Source organism: Anser anser (assembly GCF_964211835.1).
Source record: "Anser anser genome assembly, chromosome: 2".
NCBI classification, from domain to species: Eukaryota; Metazoa; Chordata; class Aves; order Anseriformes; family Anatidae; genus Anser; species Anser anser.
Window position 1 is genome coordinate 18,464,826 of NC_139721.1, and position 21,819 is coordinate 18,486,644.

At 43.9% G+C, this 21,819-nt stretch overlaps 1 protein-coding gene across 4 annotated transcripts in view; it reads left to right on the forward strand.

Annotated features, from left to right (window-relative positions):
• SYBU (syntabulin) overlaps positions 1-21,156 on the forward strand; it is a 41,449-nt gene extending 20,293 nt beyond the window's left edge. For 3 of the 4 annotated variants that reach the window (XM_083824747.1, XM_083824746.1, XM_083824749.1), the window contains 4 exons: positions 14,456-14,558; positions 16,610-16,810; positions 17,775-17,924; positions 19,076-21,156. In XM_083824747.1, coding sequence (XP_083680873.1) covers positions 14,456-14,558; positions 16,610-16,810; positions 17,775-17,924; positions 19,076-20,189 — 1,568 coding nt within the window. In that variant the 3' untranslated portion in view covers positions 20,190-21,156. Of the gene's footprint in view, positions 1-5,800; positions 11,717-14,455; positions 14,559-16,609; positions 16,811-17,774; positions 17,925-19,075 lie in introns of those variants that run through there. The other variant, XM_083824748.1, reaches the window with a different exon arrangement.
• The last annotated feature ends 663 nt before the right edge of the window (positions 21,157-21,819 follow it).

Genomic DNA, 21,819 nt, shown 5'->3' on the forward strand with positions numbered 1-21,819 from the left:
CTGGTTGTAGAACAAAAAAAATGTTCTGAAGACAGGCTGAGTGAAGTAAGTTGATACCAAATGATGGAGCATTTTTCATACACTTGTTTTTTTTCTTTCTCCATGAAGTATTTGATTTAATAATAAACAGTCTTTTGATGTGGCCATGCTTATTTACATGTGTAAAACATAAATTCTCTGAAGTGTGCAGAGGAGCTTCCAAGTGAGAAGAGGAAGAGCAAAAGCTCAGGTTCCTTGAGTCACGTAAACCTGACGAGGATGGCTTTCACATGAGCATTAGATTTTTAAGCAGATCAATATTTGGCAAAGAACAGATACACAGTGGTCGATTACTTGCTTTTCTGGGAGGCTTTTCATCTGCTTTTAAAAACGTGGCTTTGGCAATAAAATGGAGCAGGCACTTGAGCACATGTTGCCTTTCTCAGATGTTAGTACATGCTTTGATTACTTCACTTCTGTGCCGTACCTGAGAGCAGACAGCGTAACCTCACATTCAGACCTACTGGTGTGAAACATTTATTTGCTGTAGAATTTTGATCTCGGCCTTCTCCCTTTTTTTGTATGTCAACTTCATCATTTGATTTGGGACAATAAAGTTCCTGAGACATTTGCTGACCCAGAATCTGACAGAAACAGTTGTGGCAGCTTCTGGCCCAATTCCTTTCCTTCATTTACTTTTGCTTTTCTTTGGTCTCTTAGCATCTTGTTTGGGCCTACACGAAGTAGCTACTGCTGATTTCTTTAAACAAAGTGTTTCCAGCTAATAATTCTGTATGCACAGAGCCCTTCTGCATATTTTACTGATGGGATCCACTTTAATTTCACGTCTGTTGCTATGGAGCTGTGTAGATTTGCTTACTTGACCTGCTAGCACAGGGAGTTATTAAAGACTTCATCTCCATGGATACAGCAGTACCCGAGTATACTTCGCAGGGAGATTAAAATACACATCTCTGCCTTCAAAAGCCTGCGCTAGCCTCACGTCCAGCGTCCCAGAGCTCAGCCCGGGGAGGCTCTGTGCCTCACAGCCATGGGCTGTGGGCAGGAGCTGCGCCTGGGGTCGCACCGCCGTGTCACCGTCACATCACACACCCCCTGGCCCATGTCACCATCGCATCACGCCCCCCGCCCGTGTGTTTCAGAATCGTCGCCGTGGCGATTTCTGAACGGTCCCTCAGTTGGAGCGGTTGATCCAGCGGAGCCGGCAGATCCTGTTGGAGCTACTCTTTCTTGCTTAAATCCCTGAATATTTGTGAGTCAGGAAAGGTGAGGAGTCAATGTGCGTGCCTCCCTTGGTTACTCTCAGATGCCCTGGGCTGTAGATGGGGACGGAGACTTCCACTGGTCCAGTTGTGTGTAGGAAGTGGAGCAGCTTTCACAGCTCACACTCATTTGCTCTCCTTCCTGTGGTTATAAAAGTGGTTTTGGAGGTGAGGGAGATGTGAATTCATGGTCTTGAGCCAAACTGGATGGAGTGGTGATGGGCTGCAATTTATCTGTAGTTGCGGCTGTAATCATCCCTGCCTACCCGAGTTGACAAAAGTCCTATTTGGTGTTGAAGGAGATATAATTAATAAAATGAGTGAATTTAGCGTACGGGTTTTCTGACCAGAAACAAGTACTTACTTTAGGATAAGATAAACAGTGCTTTAAAATCACCAGTTATACTGACTAACTCTGCACTGACTGAAAATGGGACCTAAGCTGTCTCAGACATAGGTGTCTAGAGACATTTAGGTTTCCCCTATTCCAGATGAGGTCTCTTACAACTCTGCTGTTAGCCTTTATTGAAGCCAAGTGAAGTCTCTTTTCTCTTTCTTTTTTTGTTTAACAGAATGCAAAGTCAGTCTTAGTCATATAGTTGCAGAAGAAGGTTTATGACTGAAGATCGTGCTTGGAAGCTAATGGCTACTCAACATAGGTCAGTAGGTCTGATTAGATGCCTTTTGCTCTTCTGTTCATCCCTGATAAGCTTAGGCTGTTTGTCCTGTTTCTGAGGACCACTGCCTCAGGAGCCTAGCATTATACAGGGAGATCCTGTATATTATTTTGCACTGCAAATTTCATTAGCCAGCAGGAATGAAGCATTTTTAGAGCACAGGCTAAATAAATTGCACTGAAGTGAAAAAATGCTCTATAACTTCTGATAGCTAATATTAGAATATAATTAGAGTATACATTTTTGAGCAGAAGACTCTTAACAAGTTAGATAATTATTAGCATATCAGTTATTTTTAGTTTGCAACTATAATTTAAACAAACTTACTTGAATTAATGTTGAAAACATGTTCAAATAGCCAAGTAGTTATTTGAAATGAGAATAAGGAAAGTAGTAGCTACAGAAAGTGTTTTGACTTCAAAGTGTTTCATATTTTTGAACCCAAATCTACAAGTTCCAATTAAAGTGTCCTAGAAAAACAGTCTTTTAATTTTGTATTATAAGTTTTATGATCCCCATCTTCTGAAAACATAATTTAGAAATTGCTTAGTAGAGATGAAGGCAATTATTAGTTGTGTTGTGGACTCTCAAGATGTGTATCTCTCACTGTTCAGAAGACTCTCAGGTTGTGCCAAGGGCCCAGATGCTGCGGTGAAAGTGGAGTATCCAAAAGAGAAGTTGACAAGACGCAGAGGAAGATATGGCAAGTAAAGGGCAAAGGCCCAAATCGCACATATCAAAGATAATTACCTGCCCAACTCTGGGCTGGCAGCACAGACCAACAATTAAGGGTCCTGGGCACAATTTTTCTGCAGTTAGGTAGTTAAGTCCTTTCTCAGGAGAAAAGGGAGGAGATCCCTGTTAAGTAGTCAAGTGAAGGGAAAAGCTTAGATCTGTGTGTGCATCTTTGGAAGGATGGACTTGAGCACATACGAGAAGAGAACCCTTGCAGCAGACTGCAGGGTAGGGTGAGGGGATTCAGAGTCTTCTCCCAGGGAAGCTGTTCTACTTCAGGTAATTTAGTAACTGTTTTATTGGGTATTTGAAGCAGAGTTCCCAGCAGGCACACCGTAACTCCTTTCTCTCTGGCCCATTTATCCCAGTATCACTCATGATTTAGGAAAAGTGGGACATCCACCTTCAAAGGGAGATTCTCTCTCTAGGATGCTCTGCAGGCTGGTACCTAAAGTTGCTCTCTGCCCATAAAAACTCTGGGCTGATGGTCATGCAGAGACCTGTGCCAGCCAGGTCATCTTTTAGCTCCAAATGCCTTTTGATAGAGATACAGGTCTCAGGGGAAAGGAGGGACACGTGCTTCTTATGTTCCTCACACAAGAAAGGCACTGGGGTTTAGAGGTCAGAGTTGAGGCAGGCATGGAAGATGACAGTAGCTGTAACCTTTATTCAGGCAGGTTTTTCATCCTCTCTGGTGATCCAGAATGGAGTATGAGCCAAAAAAAGAGAAACTGATGCTACACACACTATACGTTCCTAAGTATTTATTTTAAACTATGCATGAGGTCAAGCTAGAACATGATTTGCAATTTGTGAATGTACTGCAGCAAATTTTCTGCTCCTTCTGGCTGTTTTCTGTGGCTTCCAGCCTGCTTCACCTCCACAGAATAAAATACTGTGCATATGAAAGAGGCCATTATGAATCTTCCCTTTGGAGATTTTTTTTGTGCTCTGCTTTTAAATTACGATCTGTATTATTTATGTCAACGTTTTAAAATAGCTTTCTGATTCCCCAGTTATAGTAAAAGTATTCTGAGTCAACTCCAGCTAAATTTTACTATGCACAACTCCCACTAACCATCAGTTTTTGTTTCAAGTCATTATTCGTAAAATATCACACATCATAGCCAGAATCTTGTGTTGCTGTGACATTGTCTTCTTTATGGTTTTCCAGCTGTATTCCTCCTCCCCATGATAAACAATGTTGCCAGTATTTCTTTTTATCTTTGAATACACAAATTGCATTTCCTTAATCTCCCTTCATAAACAGTGCCCTGTAATCCTATTATCATTACTGTTGACCTTTTTTGGAATTCCTCCAGGTTATTAATGCCTTTTTAATGAGGATCCTGGGATTTAAACAGTTTTATGAGCAATGTTTACTTAAAAATGATAGATTATTTCCTTTTTTATTCTCCTTTATTTCCACTATTTCTTTTTTGTGTGTCATCTTACTGTGTTCAAAGTGGAACGATGCAAATAGCTGATTTGGAGTGTTGCTGCCAAATCAAAACATTAAACAAAATCTTTGTTTCATACTGAACAAAGATGATATCCAATCTAAAATACGTAGAATATTTGGGGAGATACTTTAATGTTTTTAACCCCTTTTAAAAGAAGAAAGAAATCTGATCATTTTCAAAATTTAAACATCATTTCAAACAGAAAATTGAAATTTCCGATTTGCCTTTTTTTGGCCGTGTTTGACCTCGAATCATAAATAGTTTCAGTGTTCTCTGAACTTCGTGTTTTGGTAAGTAAATTACTCCCTTAAAAGTTTTGTTTATGTCTATATATTCCTTGTGTTTGTATATCTGTACTTATCCATAGGCATGGAAAGCTAAGGGAATGTCTTTAATTTAGTCCTGCAAATCTCACTTACTTGATTTCACTGTGGTGTAAAGACATCAGCTAAGTTGGTGATTACTGGGCTCAGAAGTGGAAGCTCAGCCATAAACAACTAAGCAAGTTTTTGCAGATAGCTTTGGCATTTTGAACACTTGGCCTGTTTAAGCACTGGTATTTTACTTCCTTTTATGTTCATAGATATCTAAATCCTGGTGAAGTTATGTTTTAGATGCCTACACTGTGTTGTGGTTCTCATTTGAAGTTACTATGGTGAGCTGAGGAAGAGCCTAGGAGAAATGCATTTCCAGTCCCCTATTCCAACAAATAAACCATAAGTACATAAATAAATAATAGAAAAGCAGCTGGAAGAGCAAGTAGATAGCGGTTGCCCAACTTTGCCCAAAACTTCAGATTGTAGAACTTAATTTTCTCAGGTCTGTTCCTCTGTGCAATGTGTCTGTGATATCCCACAGAAAGTTCAACAACTGTGATGGAAATCATAGAATCATTAAGGTTGGAAAAGACCTTCAAGATCATCTGGTCCAATCATCACCCTACTGCCAATGTCACCCACTAACCCATGTCCCTAAGCACCCCAGTGTCCCTAAGCCAGGCACAGGGAACCATGTGAGACATGGGCCAGGTTTTGAGCTGTTGAGCACTTTTAAAGCAGACCCACTTCTCGGTGTACCCAGAAAGGGCTTCACACATCTGAGAAGTTTTGGTGACTGCAACAGAGAGATTAACTGGCGGGAGGTATTCCCAGGGTGAGTGGCAGGGAGCACTTTTTCTGAAATTCCCCCTTTGGAGCTGGAGACCTGATGTTTCATCAGTTTCGTCTCCAGTTGTTGCAAGGTGGATATCACTTCCCAAGAAGCTTGGGGTGTTACCACCTTCAATGTGACGTTACTGGATGTGGTGCTTAGGGACATGGTTTAGTGGGAAATATTGGTGGTTGGTGGACGGTTGGACCAGATGATCCTGGAGGTCTTTTTCAGCCCTAATGCTTCCATGATTCTATCACCAAAAAGTGAACCTACTTTATAATAGGGTATCTATATCACTTCTGAAATTCTTCAGGTAATACCATGTTGTTATCTTTCTGAACCCAGGAGCTCATCAGGCTGTGTCTGTTTGCTAGAACTGGCAGAACACAGTGTGACCATAAACCCTCAGGGATTAATAAACTGAAAAGCACAGGCTTCATGTCTGTAATTAGTGCTTCTCAATAAGTGCTATTGGGGGGGGGGGGGGGGGGCACACCTTGAACAGCAAGTGACAGCAGTCATAACTTGTAATGTATTGCCCTCAGAACTGGTGTAGCTTTATTACTATAAAAGCAGTAGTTTAGGCAACTAGTTGATATACAGGGTAGGGTTTTAGTGTTCTTGTCAGTCAGTGACACTTGAACTCAATTAGTTTTTGTAATGATTTCAATGCGTGTGTTATGGTAATGTTTTATTGGATTATGATGAATTTTGCTTTTCATCCTTGGGACCTCAGGGTTGTTTAGATGGTTACCTCCCAGATACGTTTCTTGTTCCCGTGTTTTTCTCTTCCCAGTTGAAAACATGTCAAACTGATTTAAATTGTTTTGTTTACATTGTAATGAAAACCATATGTTTTATATTAAGGGAGACTGTGCAAAAACTTTCGGCTGAATCAAGTTTAGCATGTCAGCCCATACATTTGCATATATACTGTGGACGCGTGCCTGTACAATTAATTGCTGTACACGAGGCAGCCTCTCTCTTCCTGGTGTATTGGAACCAGATTTAGCAGACGTGAAGAAGGGGCCTCTGAAAGCCCTTTGTTAAACTTCTGCCACCAACGTGACAGGAGGGCTGGGATGTTTTCCCAGTCTGTGATGGAGTTCGCTCCCTTTCTGTGTACTGCTAAGTCATCCTGCCAAAGATGACATTTTCCAGCTCCTAAAAATACATCTGACCAGCCTGTCTATTTCCCTTGAAACAGAACAAATAGCACTGCTAGGTACAGAGCAAAAAAATCTCCTGAGGTGACAGCACACATTTACTTGTAAAGGATACTTGTATATTGGTGCATTTGCACATACATTGTATAAAACTGTCAAATGCAAGTTGAATACCAGGTTATATCACTATCAGTATATTTTTCAAACATCCAGTCTCAATGTTTCTAGTGAAGTCGGTGTAGCAAAGTGGCATTCTTCCTCCTCTGATCCCAAGAGCCTGTTTGTCTGTCTGAACAGGAAGGTAGGCTCCCCAGACTCTTCCCTTCTGCCCTGTGAACATGTTCCCCTGCCAAGGGGCTGAGCAGAAAAGTTTGTGGGAGCCACTTCTAAGTTATTGTCAGACCAGCTCAAACTGCTTATAACAGTACAAAAAATAATTGGGTCAGGCAGATTTCTGTGTGAAGGATCTCCTTAAGTTATATATAGCAGAAAAAATAATTTACATGAAATGCCTTTTATCTGTTCCAACATCCACTTGTAGCTGCTCTACAAGAGCATGAATTAAAAACAGTTAAGAAAAACAAGCTTAGATCATAGTGATATGCAGAATATACATGATGGCTCTCTGCCAGCATCAGTAATTAGTTTGTAGTGACTGTGATTTTAGAGAGGAGCTTGATTGATTGTGGTTTCACAGCATACACAAGTCACATTCTGTATTCATTTTGAGATGTGCAGTCTTTAGAATTTGCATTAATACAGTTCAGATTACTACCCAAACTATAGTACTTGGATGAGATCAGAAAACTGCTTAATGAGATAAATTTTGATTATATTGTTTGATAACAAATCTTCTTCCAAAGTAAGAGGAGTAAGCAAGCAAGATGAGCAAAAATCAAGAGGAATAAATAGTTCAGATCACACAGCCAGCAGACTGAATGGAAGGGATCATTTATAAAATCAAGTTTAGATTCAAACACTGGGAAGCAGGATCTGCATTGCAGATCTTCCCAGAAGTCTGCTAGTTAATACTGAGCTGGAAGTCTCCTCACCCAGCAGTTCTGAATAGTTTGTGGAGGCTCACACTGACAGTTTGGCTCCACATCCCTTCTGGCTGCCCCTTTGCCAGCTGCCCAGGTTATACTGGCTGTGGCTGGAGCAGGCCATCAGCTGAGCTGGGGTTAGCAGTGCTGTGTGGGCAGCACTGCAGGCTGGCGGGGGAGTGCTGAGAAAGGTTTGGGTGGCTGTCCACCCAAGAGTAGCGAGTGGTAACTTCATTGGGCAATGCAGAGGGATAGGGGAGGGTATGCCTGTTCTCCACTTAGGGTTGATGATGCCAGGCATTGCTGTGCCCAGCTTCTTCTTGTCTGGTTCTGGGAGCGCAACTCATAAGTCTGAGCTTGATGACTGAACTGCATATAAAATGAGGAGTTTGTTAGGTACTAAAATCCAAGATTCACAGCAGAGAACATGCCAGGCAGGAAAACACCTCCACCAGTCCATAGGAAATGCCAGAGAGAAGTGCCTAGCTCCCTGACTGAGCCATCTTCTTGTAGTCCTCAGTGTGCCTCAGATTCACTCCAAACCTCCTTGCAGCAGCTAGACTGTGCCATGTCAGTTCAGACAACCAGCACGCTTCATTTCGTTGAAATACGGCCACCACTAGTGTTAGCACCACGTTTAGTGCAGCAGTTACACAAAAACAGCTTCCTTGAGCTGGAGCTCAGGCAAAAGATTTGAGTGCAGCACTCTTCTTAGACTAATGGAGTTCAAATCCACACCTCTCGTAAGAGATCCTGATCCACTGATCTCACCTTCCTCCATTTACTGTGGAGTTCATGCTGAAAAAGAGTATGAGCCATGGGCAGAAGGAGAGCATGCAAGAGCAGCTTGTGTCACCCAAAAGTTAGAGCAGTCCACATGGAGGAGAGCTCCACGTCCTGTTCCTTGTGCACAGGAATATATCTGCTTTTACCTCGTTACTGTGTGGTGTAAAATAGAATAGCAAGTCCCAGATAGAACTCTCACATGTAATAAGTCAAATAAGAAATAAGTTAAAGATCAAGGACTGCAAACAAAAGCCACTGGCAGTTATGGACCTGGCACTGAAAATTGGGCGTGTAGTCCACTGGGAGACGTTGCCCTCGAAACAGGTCGTTTTAAGGGTGCCACCTGAAGGAAAGCCTGAAACGCTGAAGCGAGACCTCATCACTTCTTTCCAGCTTCTTTTTCTTGCTTCTGTCAGCGCATGGGGATGGTGGGCTCTTCTCCCCTAGGATGCTTGTGGTGCATGAGGACCATGCGGGAGCAACCCCATGTTAAGCAGAAAGGATGCAGCGTTGGTATTGCAGGGGCACACACTGCTTGTGCTGTTAGAGATCAGAGCTAGAGAGATGAATTGAAGGTTTCAAGATAAAGGAAAGCAAATCTCTTAAAACCACAGATCCTTTCAAAAGCATGCATTACAAGGCCGTCTGCTTTTCCAGCTGCTCCTAATGGCTCTGCTGGAGTTTTTGCACAGTCAGGCCCTATCTCTTCCCCTGGGGTCTCTAAATAAAGCTGTCTACAGAGACAGCATTCCATTTATTTCTCTGTTTGCTGCTGGTGAACACGTATGCGTACTTTGGTTCCCTTGCCATATAACAGGATGCTTTTAAAGGCAAGGAGGCTCAGTGAATTTAAGTGCTTTACATCTTAAGGACAAGCTGTCTCTGTCAGCCCTGTTTTATTTACAGCTCTGTTTCACTGGGTGACTATATGCAAAATGTAGCATCAAGACTGATATATATAAAGAGACTGTGTTTATGGAGTCACAAGGTAGGTAAATTCCATGGTTTATGTATGTTGGCAGCTATGAAATAATAATCAAATTTAAAATCTGACACACAAAAAGACTAAATTTTGATAAGCTCATATGCTTCCTGAGTTTTGGGAAGCCAGTTCTGCCAATCAGCTATCAATGTTCCTGATGCAAATGTTACTTGAACTTTTTCCATTTTTCCGTATTTTAATCTTACTTTTCATATAAAAAATGAACAATAGAATGCACACGAGAAAGTTTCATCTTTAATCTTTTGAAAGGAAAAAGATTAAATGCTAAAGTGCAAGTAAAATTTTAATACTGAGGCCAGAAGACCGTACAGCGTGGTATTTGACCACCTGTAACGGCTAGAAGCAGCAGACTGGAACGCTGTCCTCCAGGTATGCATGTGGGGTTATTGTGTGTCTGTCTGTGTAAGAAACATACATGCTGAGTCTATATGCATATATACATACAGGGTGTGGTATTTCGGTGTTTGCATACCATCCTGGTGGATCCAATGTACCTAATCTGTTCTGCCTGTAAATGCTCTGAATGTAATGCGCTACATGGTCACTGTACTGTATCATTATCGTAATGCTGTGGCCGAGGCAATGAATAGAGCAGGGTTGAAGATGTGGCTTTTCTACACCCACAAATGTAGGTGGAATGGCTGTAGTGTGTGAACAGGACAAACATACAGCAGTGCCCACTGGAGGATTACCTGGCCATGCACAGATATCATTTCCTCCTCCTTAATTGTAATTAAGTTTGCAATTGCATCATGCATGGGTTGGAGAATTTGGCCGTGAGTAATGAGTTGTGGCTGCCCAGCCACTTGCAGTGCTGCAGCAGGATGACTGGTCAGGGCACAGATAAGTGCCATCACCCACCCAGCAGGCTTCAGCCACCCTCTTTGCAGCTGTGTGTGGTCCTGCACCCATGCACCACATGCCCCTACCACATGGGGCTGCACAGCCTGCAGTCACAGGGCTGGAGGCTCCTTTCTCCTCCTCTCTATGCCGGCCAGAGCTACGTGACAGTCACGGTGCTGTCAGGGCAGCAAGAAGGCTCAAAGGCAGCAGTGAGCACGATGCTGGTGGCATCACGCTGTTAGCTCGGTGCCATTGCCCACCGAGCAGTACAGGGGCAGTGCCAGATGCTGCACAATTTTGCTCCTGCATCTCAGGTACCCATTCAAGGCAAGAAGCAATTCTGGAAAATGTTACAGCAGAAGCTGGTGCTCTTCCCAGCTCATGGCTGTGCTCCGCCCTGCCTGCAGAATGCGTGTGCTGCCGCTCGGGAGCCCGCTGCATGGCCGGCTGGAGCGACGGGCTGCGCCAGCATTTCTGTCAGAGCATATTCCTGTGTCAGCTCGCCTGCCAGCAGCCTATTGATGCTGTGGTGCCAGGCGGCTGCAGCATGGAAGATTATGTGAATGAATTTCAAGAGATACCTCAAAAGCTGGCAGCTCAACCTGTGGGGTCTGTTGTGGGAAAGGGTGGGTGATACAGCCCTCTTCAACAGGGGAGCCTCAGATCAGGGCAAAACAAGTGTTATGGCCATTTAGGATTAAAAAAAAAGTTTTTTGAGAGATGTCAGTTGCTGTCATGGTTAATGCTGCTTCTGAGGGCTGTTCTGCTGCTTGCATTTGTGAGCTTTTGCAGCCACATTGTCACAGCAACAGAAATAGTCAACAGGCTTCCTTGGGTTGCTGTCTGTGACAAAATGGCTGTAGGAAGGGTGAGGGCCTGCGTTCTGCTTCTGCCTGTGCTCTTTGTTAGAGCATTTGTAAGACAGAAGTAATACCCAGAATAATACCTTGCAATTTATATCATATGGGTTATTTTACGTAGAGGTACCTACCAAGTAGGAGAAAATATTTTTAGTTCTCCTAGTAACATTACTGTTGAGCTCTGTTACACGCAGAGCTAGCTTGAACATAACTAACACACTTGGAAACATTACAGACAGCGACTCCTTTAATTTATAAAACGTTCTGGAAGATGCTATAAATATACATATGCTTCATTTTGAGCATGAGTATTCTCCTGTGCTCAGTGTTAAGCTTGTATATAGCAGTTATCAGAATTGGGGCCAGAAAGGTTAATTCTTGCTCTGCAGAAGCAGTTCCTGGTTTCAAATGCACTTCAGTCTTTCAGAAATCTCAGCATTTGAGGTGGTTGCATTTCCAGGCTCTGCTAAATCACATCTGCAGTACCTAGCTTGGCAGCCCTTCCCAGCACTACGTTGCAAGCCAAACAGGTCAGGGAGAGGCTATTATTAAGCCTTGCTTCCTTGAAATGCTTTCAATAACAAGATCTGATTATGATGTGGTCTGCTTAATCATAGATGAGCCCTGGCCAGGGCTCGTTTCTCTGTGTAGCAGCCAGTGCTGGGCTTTGGAAAGCTGTTGGCGTCTTGCAAGGGCACGAATGCTTTGGGGGCCTGAACATCGGAGGTATGAAATCCGTGCGACGTGTTTACCTGTTCGGGTCTTGTTTGTAAAAGTAGATTTGTGTGGTTCCGAGGCAGTGTTGTTTGTACTGTAATCTCTTAGATGAGAGTGCTTTGTTTACCAGGAAAACTGCTGCAGCTTCAGATATTACGTCCCACGGTCATTTCACTTCCCCAAGGAGAGGGTCACTGACATCTGCATTTGTAGACACGATATAAATATTCTATGGAACAAAGCAGAGTTGTCGCTCTGCCTCCCCGCCCTTCCCTGCCTCTGCATGTGGTTTCGATTTGCTTAGAGCCGTAGCGACTTGGGTCACCCCGGGTCTGGTTATCAGGGATGTCGAACTGGATTTGGGATTGGCTGGGGGCGATAAAACTGGGTCCCTGGCACAGCTTTTTTGAGAACTAAGCTATGAATTTCCATGCTTTGAAATCAGACCCTGGAGTGAGGTGGGCTGGGCCGAATGGAGAAACAGGGAGTGATGCCTACAGCTGGCTGCGTGCCCATGAAGGCCCCGGCTGCCCCCCCACGCCTTGCGTCACCCTCCTGTGAGGGACGCTTGGCCCCGAGGGCCGCCGGCAGCCCTGGCACACACCAGCCATCAGTGAGATGGTGGAGGCTGTTTCAGAACAAACTCCTCTTGTAAAACTCCTGTCCTCTATGATTTAGTGGTCCGCAGGTTTTGCTAGTTAGGAGGCACGGTTACATTTCTGTCACAGACTTCTCGCTCAGCCCCTAGCGGAGTCAGGGCCAGCTGCGTTGCTGCCCCCACTCCTGGCTGCCTGCTCCCTCTCCCCATAACTGTGGCTTGGAGCTGTCTTTTCTGTGGGGAGCAGAAGACATGTTCCTTGAATACTCCATTTATTGGAACTCTACAGTGTGAAAACAGCCAAGATACTGAAATGTTTTTCCCCTCTGTGGTGGACTTCTGCCCTGTCATCACAAGGGACCCCATTAAATGCTTGTGACTGGGCCGAGGTTGGTTTTGTGCCTGAGTTTGTGGCACTCCCTTGCTTCCACCTGTGTGACAGGTATCTAGGCTTGATCTATAGCTTGTGGCCTTGCAGCCTAAAAAAGAACAATGAAACCAGCTGGATCCTGCTGAGCCCTGCAGCGTCCAAGCAGGCGGCAAAAGAACGTCACAGGAAGGGCAGCGCTTTCCTTGCTGAAAAGCCGGAGCGCTTCTGGCCAGCTGCTATTCGAGACCGGGTGGGCAGGTCGGAGTCATGAATCATGTGAATCTTGGTGCTCAGACTGTGCAAAATTGGGAAAATACCGAGTTAAATCAGAAAACCTGTGAACCGAAGGCCACTCGGAGTGGTTGCTAAATGCTTCATCCCGTTTCAGCCTGTGTCTGTGAAGAGGTGCTCTGACGGTGCCTTCTTCCAAGCACATTACAGGAGCATAAGATTTGCCTGTCAGCTTTGTTAAAGGTTGAAGGATCTGTGAACTTAAAGGCTTATTTGCCATGGTGGGGATCACAGCAGCTGTAGCTGCATCTCCCCCTCGTGGAAACGTGGCTTATAGCAAAAATGAGTTCTCTGCTAAGTCCTCAGCTGCTGAGTGGGGCAGGTGGCTGTGGTGGGGGCACCGAGGGCCAGTACCCGCAGGGCCCTGTCATCAGCCTGCAGGAGGGCTCCAGCAGGAGGCTTCTCCCGAGCCTTGCCACCACCCACAGCCATCCCCATGCTGATTTGGGAGGGCACCAGGGCACCCACTGGCCTCTGCTCCGTCCTGGGTGGTGTGAGGAAGCAGCGGCTGCGAGGTGCCTACCAGTTCTCGGGGGGCAGGTGCTGGATGATCACGGTGTGCCTTCGTGCTGAGCAGCTGTTCTTAAAGACCTCAAAAAGTTATTTCCATTCCCTCAAATAAAGCTATTATCTGTCATTGCAACCCTGCAGCGTTAGACTTGGAAGTGGCTTGGTACAATGGCATTTTGAGCAACAAACAAATCCTAACATCAGGGTTTTCTTCCACATGGTAAGACTGTGTTAATACATTTATCCACTACTGACCTTAGCAATATGAGATCAGTTGTTTCATATTTAACAGCACCTGGGATACACAGGCTGTAATCTATAGGAAGTCAGTAATCAGATAGGTGGCTTAACACCCAAGAAGCACTTGAGAGCCAGGCATTATTATTAAGGGATTATTTTAAAGCTGTTAGAACTGCCTTACTATGCTTCTGTGCCACATGGAAACCTGCATATATAGAGACAGATAAATATATATATTGCCTGTTAGCCTATATACATTTATACATACATATACACGTACATCAGCTCAGAAACCAACCTAGAAGCAGCTTTCCTCTCAGCAGATACTATTTTCATATGGTTTGAAACAAGAGAAATGTAGTTACAGTTGGATGCTTTTAATCACCATGCTCTTGAAGGAGCCATGTCAGCAGCTTCATTCATATACTGATAGCTGTGAAAAAGCAAACAGGTTGTCATAACAAATGTTTCTAGCCTGGTTCTAAAATGGCTTCTGTAGAGTGCAGTGTATGGTGTCCAAATTTTTTTTGTGCTCTTGTTGAAGTTCCAGTTCTGAAGAAGTGTTGAAAATCTGGAACATATCCAGTGCTTGTCCTTGGGGATGTTTGAAAATTCATGTAACTTCTAAGATTCACACAATGCAGACAAAGGAAGGATGCTTGTGATTCATTGTTATTTTGCAAGCAGTCTTTGAGTTATAATTTCCATCATATCTTTACTGTTCCCTCTTCCTTTCCAGGGAGTGAAGCTGATTTTAGCTCCTCAAGCAGCACGGGCAGTGTTTCAGTTCCTGAAGTCCGTATGTCTGTTGCTGGAAACAAAAGATTTTCTTTTTCTCGCAAGTAAGCAAACTAAATTTTTCTGTATATTTCAAGTGTCGCTAGTGCAAAGACTGCAGTGTAAGATCTTGCGATTAATGCTTACAATATCAGTACTTCCAGGTTATGACCTTATTTTCTGTAGGAAGAAGTTGACAATATTGCCTTTAATGTTCTTTTCTGAAACACCCTCGTCCAGCCTTTATATAACTAAAATTATATGCAAATAAAAAAGATGATCATAGTCATCTACCTCAATGAACCTTTCATTGAAAGATTTCAGTAAGTTTTCTCCGTATCATCTGTGAACTGCAGATCTAGACAGCTTGTGAATACTGGGGTGTTTGGATGAAGCAGTGCACATTGTGCTCTGCCCACGCAATCCCTGCTGGTACATTTTTTTGAGTAGGTGGAAAGAGTTCAAGTTGACAAGACTTGTTTCCTGCCCTTTGTGGAGTCACGAGAGAGGAGTTGGCAGGCAGACTGGGACCAGCAGCAGGATACCCATATGCAGAAGTCACACAGACTTCTTCAGTGTGGCCCGGTGTACAGAGATCAGCAGAATGATGCTTAACGAACAATTTCCTATCTGTATCATGAGACTGTTAGAAAAATAAGGATCAGTTAAGCTCTCTCTGGATTAAATCTAACAATATAAGGTTACTACTTGTGGAAAAAAACTAGGTGTAATATGAAGCCCTAAAATGACAAGAACGTGTAATTTCATTTATTATTGTGTATTTAAATATAAACATAAATATTAGACTATACTGACCTACTTAATTGGATAGAAGTCCTCTGTAATAATGCTCCTTCAAATGCATTGCTGCGTTGTTACACAAAAGTCGATGCTGTACTGTACAAAGTGGAAAGAGATGTCTCCTTTGTAACACGTTCTTTTTTAACTGATTGTTTTAACTCACTATGAAACATTTCAGTGTTGTCACAAACCACAGTCCTGCACTTTATTGTAAAATAATTGTAAATTCACCCAAACCACAGCACTGTGATGAAGGCTTGCAGCATAGCCAGTCAGCCATCTGTTCCTGATAAACTGTTCCATTTTCAGAGAAGGGAGGAAACCAATTCAGACAATTTTAAGAAGAGATTTCTCTTCATAATTCTGTGGTATTTTAATTTTTATGTTTGAGCCTTCTCTTTTGCTGGCTAGATTTGCCTTTTTCCATATTTTTTGAAACCTGCCCTTTCATTAGAGTTTAGAAGAACAACTTCCAGTAGAGACTGAAGGTAGCAGCACAGTAGTGTAGGAAAGCATATCAACTGAACAAATGAAGAGTGCACCCCTAAAAGCTGTCCCCAGTGCCCCAGTTCTTTGGTGCTCTTGGACAGTGCAGATATGAATTGCATTCAAGCACACACAATGAACAAGTTAGTTAATAAAGATAGGGAAAAGAAAGGTAGGTATGTACAAGAGAAACTGTAAGGAAGAAGAAACTGTGCTTTTCTTCGTCTATTTTAATACCATTTCAGCCTGCTCTCAAGGTTCAAACTATATCTAAGCAAATAAATAGCTGACAGTGACAGCTGAAGCACCCAGTTTGCCAAAGGCACAAAAGAACAGTGGCTCAAGCAAAATCTGTTTTCACTTCACACGGTGATCCCTCAGGCTGCTTGCTGAGGAATCTGACAGAGGTCTTACAACAAGCCTCTGTCAGCCTCCAAGGCTGGGCATCTCTTTGCAGGCCTGGCAGGGGAAAGCTGAAATGCGGTTCTTTTGGAACTAGTTGGGTTTGTAGCCCTCTAATTACTTAATGGAGTCAGAGGTTCAGAGAACGTGGATGATCTGATGGAGTCGCTGGGAACTGTAATGTAAACAGAGAAATGTGAAAATGAATGCCAGAGGTTTCCTAGATCATATAGTTCAAACTAAGACCCTCACAGTCAATGAAAAAACATGCAGTGGCTGATGACATCTAGGCTCTTTTTCCAGCTGCTCACAGTCACGTATCTGTTCCAGTGGTATCTCATGGACAATTTTGGATGTAAAGTAAGACATAACGGGTTGTGTGACAAGGATAACCCAATATGCTTTAACCATTTTGGTTCCTCTCCAGTCGTGGCCCTTATGGTCGGAATAGTGGATCGTCATCCTACAAGTCTGCAGCCAGCCCACCTGCTCTCCGTGAAAAGGACCTTTCGTCTACGCTGTGCAGAAATCAGCAGAATCCTCTTAGCATCCAACAACTTTATGGGGCTTCTCCCCCTAGCAGTAACTCAGGAAGTAACAAAGGAAGTGACAGCAGCCCAATAATGAGGCAAGTGTTTATTTCATCATCCCAGTGTTCAGTGCTCTGCACTGGCATGAGGGAACAGCCAAGCAAGTCATCTTGCTCCTCAGCGTAGGTGTGACTCCTCATACTGGTGGCTTGACAGTCAGCAGGGTGCTCCAACCCATATTTTCCTACCACTGCAAAAGCTTTTTTGTTTCAGCACTGTAAAATTAAAGGTTACTCTCAGTCAAAGGCCTCTTGTAGTTGGTTTTCACTTCAAGGCAGGCTCTTTCATGTGGTTTCATGCCATCAGTTCCCATGTGGATTTACTGGTTCTTTCGCATAAGGGTCCTTTTGCTTTGGAGAGAGTTGGGTGTGGTACTATAGAAAATACTATACACTCAGGCAAAAATTCACCCTGCCTAGCCTTAGGCACCTACCCAAGGAGTGCAGTTTCCTGCAGAGGGAAGAAAACAGATGCCTGCCAGAGGATGCAACACATAGTGCAGAGACTAAATTGCCACCATGCTGCTGCTGTTTCCGTATCTCCCTTTCTCTCTCAGACAGCTCAGCAGTCCAGCATGTCAGATACACACCTGAAGCTAGACAGGGTGAATCTAGGTTTCAGTGTGCACAACTTTATAATTCATATGTGGATCTAAACTCAGTTCTTACATTAAGTCTATAGCCTGTCTGCTCTTGAACACTCCACCCGTTTTAGGTGAGGGGATGTCTTGTTATTTTAAAGATAAATGTCTCTTTTGGTGTAATTGCACTGAGACCAAGTGCTATAAATAGGAAATGTTTCACTATAGCCACATATCAGCAGTTCCCTCAGGTATTTTGACTTACCAGAGTGAGTCACTTGTGCTGACACTGAGAAGCCCCAGATGAGTCAAGTGTAAACTCAGTTTTGTGTCAGTCAATATGGTATTTTTATTTTTGCCAAAGCTGAAGAACTGTAGGAGTGATGTTATGTGACGGTTTGTTTGTCTTTCCTTCTTTTCAGGCGATCAGGGAGATACCTGTCTTGTGGTGAGAACCGTAGCATTAAGCCACTAAATCCGGAACAGTATTTGACTCCTCTACAGCAGAAGGAAGTCACAGTACGACATTTAAAAACAAAGCTGAAGGAATCTGAGAGCAAGCTTAAAGAAAGGTATATTTTGTTTCAGAAATCAGAGTTGTAAAGGTTTTTTCAAGAACATATAGGGATGGGACTCCTGAATGTTTTACTAATTTCTTCACCTCGTAAAGTTGTAACTAAGAAATTTAAAATATAATCAGACTGGTTAAGTTGTTTTCAAGGTATTGCAGGTTTCATCTGCTCAGTAAATACATACCATGCAGTTTATTTATGCATAAAACTGGCTCTTTTCCCTTTGAACTTGCCTAATATTAGGCAATTTTATTAAAAATAAAGGGTATTTTTTATCAGTCTGATTTAGCACCGAGAATTTTTATACATAAAAGTTTTATCCCTGCAAACTTGTATTACTTTAGTCTTCTTTCTACCTCTGTTGGTGAAATACGACTTCAAAATGCGCTCCTTACTCCCTAATGAAAGAAAAGCTGTTACACAGACCAGTGAGTCCGCTTGTGTTTTTGTTGCTTATATTGAATTTTTCACAATAGCCCTCTGTATTGGTGCTGAGCAAAGAAGTGACGATGTGCATTACACAGCGACAGATGTCATTTCTTTGACTGAGAATGGGCTTTGAGAGCTGGGTCTCCAGCACACACAACGCAAGCAGGCATGAAGGGCGTTTGAGTGTCCTCCCGAGGCAGAGTCCCGGGGACCCCAGGGTGCAGCTGAGGCCAGCCCAGCCTCTGCATCTATCAGGTCTGGAGCTCGCCTGCCGCGTGAGATCAGCGTTACCCTGGCTGCAGGCACAGAGCTGCTTGCGGGCGTGGGCAACGTGTAGCGTGTGCTCTCCAGGCAGACATTTCTCCGTTCCTCCAGGGCAAGGCAGTAGGTGAGGTGCAAGTGCTGTACTGATTGGATCCAACCTACAGGCCACCACTTGCACCTCCAAATGTCAGGGGTCGTGGCACAAGCCTCAAAAGTGCCACAAGACTGCTGACTGCGTGGTGAGGTTGGTGACTCCAGTTAGCGGTCAGCCAGCGTGTCTTGGCAGCCACCTTACAGCTCTGCTGACTCTCTCAGCAGTGTCAGCAAGTGGCGCGTGGAGGAATTTGCCTCCTCCGTGGAGCATCTCCTCTGCCTAGCCATCCCGGTGCAGTGGAGCCTTTTGTTGACTCTAGCTGGCCAGTCAGCAGAAGTGTTACAACATTTTTCTTTTGCTACAGGGAGACAGAAATAGAAGAGCTGAAAACTCAGCTGGAACGCATGAGAGAAGACTGGATTGAAGAGGAGTGTTGCCGTGTGGAGGCACAGCTGGCCTTAAAGGAAGCAAAAAAGGAAATTAAACAACTCAAGCAGGTTATTGAAACCATGAAGAACAACTTGGCAGATAAAGACAAAGGCATTCAGAAATATTTCATAGACATAAACGTTCAAAACAAGAAACTGGAATCTTTGCTGCACAGCATGGAGATGGCTCACAGCGGCTCTCTGAGCGATGAGTATGTGTCTGACTCCCCAGGGAAGCCGTTAGCACTGTACGTCAAGACGCCAGAAAGCCTCATAGCAGAGGACCAAGCTTCGGAGGAGACGGGCGATAACGAAGCATTGAGGAGTGAGGACACTGAGGACACAAGTAACACAAGTAACGAGAGCGATTCGTCTAGGGAGAGTTCAACCACCGCAAGTTCTGAAGTGAGTGATCCATCTTCCTCCAGTTCTGTTGTGGATCGAGAGACACAGGAAAATGTTTCTGATGAAAAACTGTCTTCTTCTGAGAAAGAGGAGGAAAGCATCAACATGACAGCGGAACGGTCCATTCAGACCAACATGCCACGTGACCTAAATGTGGAGTGGTTCATTCAAAATATCTTCATATCTCGAGATTCCCTTCCAAGCCCACCTTCCTCAGTGAAGGAACTGAGTGAGTTTTCTTCTGGAACCTACACTGTGGATTCTGGTATGGTGGTGGACTTAACTCCAAACAGTCCAAACTCTGCCATCTTGTTGCCTTCTGTGGAGTCTCCACACAGAAACGTGGATTGTGAAGTTAACGAGAACCGGGTCATGAAAGAACTGGATTTTACAGAGCCATGTGATGAAGAGTTTTGGTATGTGAATACTTGCCCTCAGACAGGAATAACGAAGAAGCACTGGAACAGCAGCTTCCTTGTAGATCTCCTGGCGGTAGCAGCCCCCATCATACCCACTGTCATGTGGGCCTTCAGCACTCAGAGAGGAGGAGTAGACCCCATGTACAACATCGGATCACTGCTTCGTGGGTGCTGCCTGGTGGCCCTGCACTCACTGCGTCGTACACCCTTCAACATCAAAACCTAATTTCTGCTCGGTCACGGGGCACCAGGGGGCGGGGGGGAGGATAAGAGAAATACTGTATGTTCTGGCAGACTACATTGTTTTGCTCTTGACTATTTGATTTGCACTATAACTTGATTCGAAAACATGTTCCTTGTTTCAAAATGACAAAGCTGAACCCTGCAGTTTCTCAAAATGTTTGTAACTGGCGTAGGACTGTATTGCTGCCTACAGAAATAGTCCTCCTGTGCCCAGTCACCGGGTCCCTCCCCTCTGCTGGCGTCTTTCTTGCATCAGCGCGTCTGCCCAGTGAACAGGGTCAGGGGCAGCAAGCAGAATTACAGCTAGCACTGCTTCGGGTTTGCTTGCTGAGTTAGTTTAAGCTCAGTTTCCCTGCCCGCTTCACTGAGCAAATGCACTGGCTGAAGGGCAGCATGTGATGCATATGTGAACAAACGGCAAGAGGAAGGTGGGGTATTTCCTTAGGCAGCACTAACTTAAAACACTTGTGAAACTGCAGCGTTAAGTAAGATGGAGGCTCGTTTCCCATAAGTGTATCACACGTGTACTCTAGAAAGCATGCTAGCACTTTCCATGTGTTGTCTGAAACGTCAATTCAATTTAAAAAAAATAATAATAATCCATATTTCCCAGGCAGCTTCCAGCACATCATTCATGCCTGTCTCGTGTAGTGCTCTTCCAAACCTGCAATTGCTCGAGCATTCCACTGGTCTTGTGCGTATGAGGGGACTGTAACCAAAAATGTTAAGTGGGTGGGAGTCTTGAAACGTGTTACAATGGTAAATATAGGGGTGGATAGACTTTAAAACAACATTAATATTCAAAGTCTTAATGTATTGGGACGTGATAGTCATTCGAGCCATGTGAAATACCATCTATAAATGTACTGGGTTTTAACTTATTGTTTATTTAATAGCTTTATTATAAATTACCTTTATAACTACAAGTTCATTAAAGCATGTTAGAAAACTTACAACTGTACGAGTGTCTTATTTTGGCAAAGCTATTAAAAAATGCTCCGTTTCAGATGAGGTATCACATACATAGCCAGAAGAGGCTCCATGTGAGGGCATAAGGAATCGTCAGGACCCTCAGAAGAGAGTTAGGTTGAGGAACAACTAATTACAGCGCCCAGTGGAAGCGCTCCGCAGGAGGAGGCTCCGCTTGGTCTGCAGATGCACCCGCCACGCGCTCAGCTGCACCCACGCTGTACTAACAGAAGCAGGTAGCCTCGTTCTTACCCCATCATTCCTAAATGTCTCCTGTTGTGAATGAAAAAAAAACGTCACAGAGATTGCATTATTCCTATTTTAAAATGTCTGTTCAAGGCAAATGGACCGATTCCCTAGCCCCAGTGTTAGCATCTTTATTACAATCGTGGGTTGCGCTGTTACATCTGATGTTGTTTAAGTGCTCTTCACTTCGAGTGGTGGGGAAATGGAGCATAACTTAGAGCAGAAAGTGACCTCCAGTTCCAGGAGAGACACTCACCTGTGACTACCCAGGTTTCTTTTGTAGCAAGCGAGGAAAAAAGCACAAACCTCGCCACATGTAAAATTTCAACAGGCTCAACTCACCTCTCACCCTATTTTGGGCAGGCTCCATATAGCAGCAGTGTTTTAAAACAGGTTGT